Raw genomic sequence first — 8570 nt, forward strand, 5'->3', positions numbered from 1 at the left:
TTAAGTTATTCTTTTTTAATACTTATATTATAAACTATTATAACTTTTCCTATATAATTTTATATATCCCCTTTACCTCCTTATAAGCTTTATCTTTATCTATAGTCCTTATCTTTTTAGTAATATCCTCCTCCTGCTTATACTATAACTAATATAATACTAATATATATACCACTTTAATTATATCTAAATACTTTAGTATATATTTAATTAGCTCTATCTAACTACTATCTTTATTAATCCTTATAATTACTAGTATATTAAGTATAATACTATTATAGTAGCTCTATTTAAACTAATAATTAAATATACCAATTAATATATTTAAGTATAGCTACTCTATCTTCTTATTAATTAGTTTATTTTATCTTACCTATTTTATAATAATAGCTTTAATAGCCTCTATAAACTTATTCTATAAATTACCCTAATAGATAGTTAGCTTATATAGCGGTTAATCTTTATCTTACTAATTATCTATATAATGCTAAATATATAGTATTATTATTTAGTAACCCTTATATTAAGTCTATAACTTATTTTTTAGTTAATTATTAAATAGCTTACTTAACTTAATATAGATCTCCTTTCTCTTAATTTAATATAGTATGGCTAATTTAACTATATTTAGTACTGCTGCTACTTTAATGTAATTAGCTAATTAATTAAATATATTATATATTACTTATAATACTAACTTATTTTCTTATAGTAAGGCAGCTAGCAGTAATAAATCCTTCTTTACCTTAAATCTTTATAAGTGGCCTATTTAGTTTATTCTTTCTAGCTATATATTTAGCTCCTTTTTCTTATTAGTAACCTTAATTTTATCCTTTTTAGTAGCATTAAACTTATTAACTTATTCTTAATATAACCTTATTAGCTTTACTGTAATATCCTTATTACCTTTTAAGCCTTTAATTAAATAGCTTAATAAGTTAATAGGCTTATATACTTTAAATTACTAACTTTCTTATTAATACTTAAAAAATTGCTGGCACTATACCTCTTTTACCTATAGAACCTATTTTAGCTATTTTAATTTCTTCTTAATATTGCCCCCTTTTATTTAATTACTTCTTTATTTATACTCTATTTAGTAGTGGCAGTATATATTACTCTTATGCAGGTTAGTATAACCGTATATATAGTACCTCTTACAGTTTAATATTAATAGCTTTAAGTATAGAATTGGTTTATTTAATAGGTTAAGAAACTTAAAGTCCTTTAGATCTATTTAATTTTAAGCTATCCCTATAATTAATATAATAACTTTATTAATTGCCTTTACCTATATAGGTTAGATTGTTAGATATTTTATCTTTAAATGCTTAGATACCTTATTAGCTATATAGCTAAAATTATAAACCTTATATATAATAAATAGTAAGTTTTATATATAGATAAATAGATTTATTATAGTAACTATTTTAATACTATATTATATTATAGATTAGGCTTATTAAATTAATAGCTACTTACTTTAATTATTTAGGGTTTTTCCTATAATAAATTATTCTTATCTTTAATATTTACTTAACTTATATTTGCTTTTTTAATAAAGTCTCTACTTTTATTTTACTTTATATTAATTAAATCCTAATTATATAAACTTTACTTTAATAATAAGTAAATAATAAACCTAGTCTTTATGCCTTAATGTTTAATTATTATTCTCTAAAACCTAAATAAAATTAAATATAAATATCTTAGTACTATTTTTATAGTGATTATTTTTTCTTTAACTTTAAAAAGTTTAATAGTCTTTATATATAAAATTTTAATAATCTCTTATCTCTATCTTTATTAGTGTATTTTTAGTTTTAATGAGAATAGTTAATAGATACTACTAGAGACTGTTGCTAGATACTTGTGAGAATGGTTAATAGACACTACTAGAGACTGTTGCCAGATACTTATGAGACTAGAATAATTACTAGTATTATATACTTTCTCTTTATAGCTTTTTAATTATTATTATTTATTTTATATATTATCCTCTTTTATAACTGTTAATAAACCTATATTTTACCTTATAATAATTTAAAATATATTTATTATTTAATTCTATATATTTATATTTATTATAACCCTTATTATTATCTTTAGGCAGTAATATATATAGGATCTATTTTATAGTTAGTAATAGTAGTTTTTACTTCTTTAATTCTATTTAGTTCTTAATAATATTAGGGATTTTATTAACTGCTTTCTATATTTACCTTACTTTAAGTTTTATTATTAATATATAGTTATTCTTTAAATATACTAATACTTTATTTATAATATATATATATYTATATTTTATATAAATAGAAAATAAAAATGCTAGTAAATAATAAATAAATAGATTTATATTATATATATATATTAGAAATTTAAATAGTAGTTAATATCTTTTTAATTATAATACTTAATGCTTTTATCTTTTAAACTCTTATTATTACTTTCTTTTACTAGTCCTTTAATTTTAAATATTAAACTTTATTGCTAATAGCCTGCTTTCTATATCTTATCTATTTAATTAAATTACTTAATTTCTCTACTTTCTATAATATCTTTTAATTAACTTCTAAACTTTAATTTAATATTATAACTATAAATAAACTAATTATACCTTAAAAATTAAATAGATAACTTACCTTAATATTTACTTTTTAATAATACTGGTTTTATTAAATTACTTACTATAGTTTTAATTTATATTAACCCCCTATTTTTAAATTATATTAACCCCCTATTATTAATAGTATAGTTTTAATTTATATAGGATTTTAATTTATACTAATTTAATGCAATTTAGAATTTAAAGTTAGTTTAATAATACTAGCAGTTATTTCTTAACTCTATACTTCTATAATATTAGCAGTTACTACTTACTACTTACTATAACTTACTTTACTTTTTGCTTTATATACTTTATAATTACTTTTCTGTTTCTGCCTTTTTACCTTATTGCTAGCGCTATTATACTGCATTTACCTTATATATTACCTTTAGTAGATTAATTAAAAAAACTTATACTTACTTTAAATTTAAATTACTTTAATTTAATTTTACTATTTTTACTTTCTTTTTATTTATAATTCTTTTTTCTTATATTTTTAACTTTACTTTCCTCTTTTTATATAATTTTATTTTTTAACTTATTTTCTTTCTCCTTAACCCTAACTTTCTAATTCTCTTACCCTCTTTAACCCTAACCTTATTATCCCCTTTAACCTTAACTCTTTAACCCTTTAACCCTTTAACCCTTTAACCTTTTAACCCTTTAAACCCTTTAACCCTAACTCTTTAACCCTCTTTAACCCTTTAACCCTTTAACCCTAACCCTTTAACCCTTTTTAACCCTAACCTTATTACCTTCTATCCTTAATCCTTTTAAGTATAATTTAATACTTATTTTATATACTATAATACTATAAACTTACTTATATATATTTACCTATTAAATTATACTTATTATTTTTTAATTTTATTTTCTTTTTTTTATATCTAAAATCTTATTTACTCTTTTTAATATATTTATTTATATTTTCTTCTTTTTATCCTTTATAATCTTTATTATTTTATTTACTTTAATGCTAATACTTATCCTATAAAGTACTTATTTTATCTTTTATTTATATATTTTTCTATTTTTTTATTTTATATCTTTTTTATTTATTTTTTTATTTTACTATATTTAGCTTTTTTACTAAACTTTATTAATCCTTTTTTATTTTACTTTCTTTTTTATCTTTTTTTTTTCTTTTTTAATTAAAACTTAAGCCACTTAATAATACTTAATATTATTTTTTCTTATATATTTCTTTAATTTTTACTTATACTTATTATATTTATATTATACCTTATAGTTCTTTATATCCTTTTATTTTAATTCCTTTTAATTATATAACTTTTATAATTATCTTAAATACTTACCCTATATATATATAATAACTTTTATTTAATTTTATTATTTTATCTTTCTTTCCTTAAATCTTAGCCTTACTTTATACCTTATTTTCTTTACTTTATATTTTATATTCTAACTATAACTTACTTATATAATACCTATCTTTTTAACTCTCTTTTTTTTATTATATACTTTTATTATAATTATATTTCTAAATTTAAGTCTTAATACTTATATAAGTTTTAATATTATAATCTTAAAATTAATACTTCTTGCCTCTATATACCTTTTATATAATTACTTTCTATAATATATATATATTTATCTCCTTTATGCTATAAAACTATCTCTTAATACCTAACTAGCAATAAAACTTCTCTTTATCTTTAATATTAATATTAAACTTATACCTTACTATCTTTTAAACTTACTAACTCTTTAGCCCTATTAATATAACTAGTAATAGCTTATCCTTATATATAACTACTATCTTCCTTCTGTATTTCTTTATATTAATTTAGTAGCAGCTTATATATAAAGTAATATAATAGCTTTTTAAACTAGAGCTTTTTATAAATAATATTATACCTTTTCTTTATTACCTTTTTATATTACTATCTAGCTTATTAATACTACTACTTATTTAGCACTTTTAATCCCTTTTAATAATATTATATATAATATATTAAACACTTTTTTATAACCTTATCTAGCTACTAAAAAAGTATTCTAACTTATATACCTTCTTTTATATTAAACCTATTTTAAATTATCTCTCTTATTTTACCTATATTATTATCTTTCTTACTTTCCTTATAGTTATTAGTTTTATATTTAACTTTACTGCTAGTATTACTTTTTTTATTTTTCTTTTCTTTTTTCTATTATTTCTTAATTAATTTATATTAATTATAAAGTAAAGCCTTATTTATATTATTATATATCTTACCTACTATTCTATCTATAAATACTAAAATAATAGCTTATTAATAACCTAAAGTTAATATAAATACCTTTATCTATACCTAATTAATACTATCTATAAAGCTATAATATATATCTTATTACTTTAATTATCTATTATATATAATAATTAACTTTACTACCTTACCTACTTACTATCCTCTTTAACCTATTTACTAAATAAAATCTATTAATTTATATAGCTTTTCTATATAAATTATAGCTATAATCCCCTTAATATTAATACTTATTTCTAGCCTAATTATTACTATAATTTAACAGTTTACTTAACTATTTACTTAAGCTAACTAAACTTCTATATAATCCTTTTTATTTATATTACTATAATAAAACCTATAGCTAATCTCCTTAACTATAGCCTTATATTACTTTTTTAAGTGACAGTATATTACTTCCTTCTAATAACCTATTATATCTCTATTTAGCTGCTTAATTACTTTAGCTATACGCTCTTTTAATACTCCCTTTTTAGGCTTAACTTACTAAACCTAATATTAATAATTTAGCTTAATTATATAGTCTTATACTATAATTACTAACTTTACTAATATCTTACTGTAAAACTAATCTTTTAATATAATAAATAGCATTACTATTAGTAATATAATTAAATAGCTAAAATAATATAAGCCTATTAACTTATTAAGCTTAGCTTAATAGCTAATATCTATAATAACTATATAATATTTATTAATAAAAATCTATTTTAGCAGTTCTATATATAGTAATCTATTAATATATCTAAAAAACTAATTACTAAAAATAATATTAGCACTTATAATTACTAATTATATTGCCTATAATACCTTTTCCTGCCTAATACTTATTAATATTTAGTATTATATATAATTAATACCTATTACTATTATTTATATTATTAAGTTATTTATAAGTATAATATATAATATAATTATAATACTTATATCTATAAGCTATATTACTGCTAGTAATATAAATAGTATACTTTTTCTAGCCTTTATTAGTAATATATTAATTACTATTTAATTTATCTTAAGTAATATAATTATTTATATACTTTTAGCCTGCTTTTTAAATTATTAAGTTACTTTTAGCCCTAATAGTATTCTTAACCCTTTAGTTATATTATCTTTTATCTTTTAAGCCACTTTTTAAGCAGTCTTTCTCCACTTATAGCTTTACTGCCTTATTACTTAACTATCTTACTTATACTTTAGTATATTTTTCTTACTTTTTTTATCCTTATCCTTTTTCTTTATACTACTTCCCTCTAAAAACTAATACTAAAGCTTACTAATTTCCCTAAAAGTTATAATTATCTTTAGTTAAAGCTTACCTAAAAAGCTAATATATACAGTATAGTGCTGCCTTATAATATATATTTTATATATTAACTATAAATCCTATATAATATTCTAGCTTTTTTTATAATTAACTGGCTTTTCTATAATTAAATTAACCTTAATATTATTATCTTTATCTTTATTCTCTATTTAACTATTTAGCTACCTTATAATAAGCCTTTAGATCTTCTGCCTTATTTTAATAGTAATTACCTAATACTATCTTACCTTAATCCTAACCTCTATACTAGCCTATATTATATATATAAGCTTCCTATTTAGCTAATTAGTATTTTATACTTATAAGCTGCTATCTTATTATATATACTTTAGTTAATTACTATATAGCTTAATAAGCTAACCCTCTTACCTTAATACCCTTTCTGCCAGGATTAACTATAATATATATACTATAATTATCTGCCTAATTAAATTAGGTAAAAATTATATTACCTTTTAACTATTATTATAGATTGCTTTTATTTTATTTTAATCTATAATAAGTATAATCTGCCTATTTAGTATAAATATATTATAAATTAGCTGCTATAAATTATAATACTATAATATTACTATCTTTAGCCTTTTGCCTAGAAGTCTACCTTATATATATATAAGTATATATAATATCTCTTAAAATAGCTATAAATCGCAAAGCTATATTTTAACCTTTTAACACTTTTACTAATTTTATATTATATTTTATATTAATATTCCTATTAATTATATTACCTTTACTGGCCTAGGCTCTAACTAACTATTCTTTAGGTTACTTATAAATAACTAACTTACTTTAAGCTACATTATACTATTAATAATCTGCCTTATATTAATTATTTTACTAACTTTCTATTATAATCTCTTAAATAGCCAGTTTAATATCTTTTATGCCTTTATAACTTAACCGTAAAATATATAGGTAAATTTTTTAATATTAACCTCCTTATCTATATAAAATAGCACCTCTTTATTATCTGCCTACTATATTAATAGCTGCCTTTTTATCTTTTAGTAATATCCTTTTTTATAAGCTATCTATTTAATAATTATACTTATAATAATATAACTATTAATATATATCTATATAGTATATTACTCCTTAAATAAAAGCACTGCCTATACCTTAACCTTATCTTAATCCTATAGCTAATCCTTAAATATAGCCTTTAAAAAAAAAAGCTAGGCCTACTATAATATATTAATTAGTATACCTATATATAAATATAACTCTATATAACTTAATAGATATTATTTAATATTAAGTGCTATATAAAAGTATAATAGTAAGTTTATATATAAATTTCTATTAATTTCTATTTTAATTAAAGAAATAATAAATTAAAATATAGCTTAATTAAATGTATTATATATTAAATTACTTATATTACTATAAAAACCGAGAAAGCGCTGCTGGGATCGCCGTTTTGGGCGGAAAGTGTCGCCATTTTAGGAGACACGAGCAGTGCGGGAAGTCCAGTGACAGGAGGTCGCGGGGCAGGTACTATATACCTCGAGGGCTGGCTCATGCATGGACCCCATTACACGTCCCGGAATGACATGTGCCCGTCTCAGTGTCTAGTTTCGGCACCCCCTCTTTCTTCCCCCCTTTCATCACCAACACAGGTGGTCTAAATTCAGCACCTGGGCGCGTCCGTTTTCTGTTTCCTGTTGTCACCCGTCATGAATCCATCCCTTGCCAGCCAGGATAGGCACACTCGAGCTGCCATGGCCTCTTCAGTGAGCTATATAAATCGGCAGCGCCGTCTCTGCCGTCGGCGCCCTCAGCTTCCCAATTTACATCCGCTTGAGACGTGTCGTTGATCGCCGCCATTCTCCCTTATCGAACCAATGTCCACCGCCATGACAACAGCGCGGCGATCTGCTGCAACGCGCGATCTACACCAAGGCAATGTCGCCTTCCTTGAAAGCTTTGCTGCCAAAGAGGCCCAGAGGCGAGCTGCGAAGCAGAAGCCGACGCTGACGATTGAAGAGCACGCCGCGCACCGGGCGCAATTGGCTGATGTCCTCTTTATTAAACCTAAATACGCTGACGAAACCGAAATTAACGTCACGGGCATCTTTAGAAAATGGGTGCGGTACGCAAAACTGTCTTGTCGAAGCCGTCTTTTCGCAATCGCGKTGTGTGCTGACTTCTGTTACGCCAGGTACTGCAMCGATATGAAAGTGGGCGACTGGAAAGCGACGATTCAAAACCTCAGACGCGAGACGACGCAGGACTTCGTTCTCTTTATGTGCGAACATTACAACATCAGATCATGGGGCAGCACCCATGAGTACATTCGACAGTTTCAGCAGCTCTACACAAACATCAACGGACGGTACATGGACCGGAATGACGCCAAGGA

The 8570-nt window shown here is 22.8% G+C and overlaps 1 protein-coding gene across 1 annotated transcript; it reads left to right on the plus strand.

Annotated features, from left to right (window-relative positions):
- Nucleotides 1–8064: 8064 nt before the first annotated feature.
- FMAN_09776 (uncharacterized protein) lies at nt 8065–8498 on the plus strand (the record flags this gene model as incomplete). Its single annotated transcript, XM_041820375.1, has 2 exons — nt 8065–8300; nt 8390–8498. The coding sequence occupies 2 exons, from the start codon at nt 8065–8067 to the stop codon at nt 8496–8498; spliced, it is 345 nt and encodes a 114-aa protein (XP_041686262.1).
- Between the last annotated feature and the right edge of the window lie 72 nt (nt 8499–8570).

This window comes from Fusarium mangiferae, assembly GCF_900044065.1.
Source record: "Fusarium mangiferae strain MRC7560 genome assembly, contig: FMAN_scaffold011, whole genome shotgun sequence".
Lineage (NCBI taxonomy): Eukaryota > Fungi > Ascomycota > Sordariomycetes > Hypocreales > Nectriaceae > Fusarium > Fusarium mangiferae.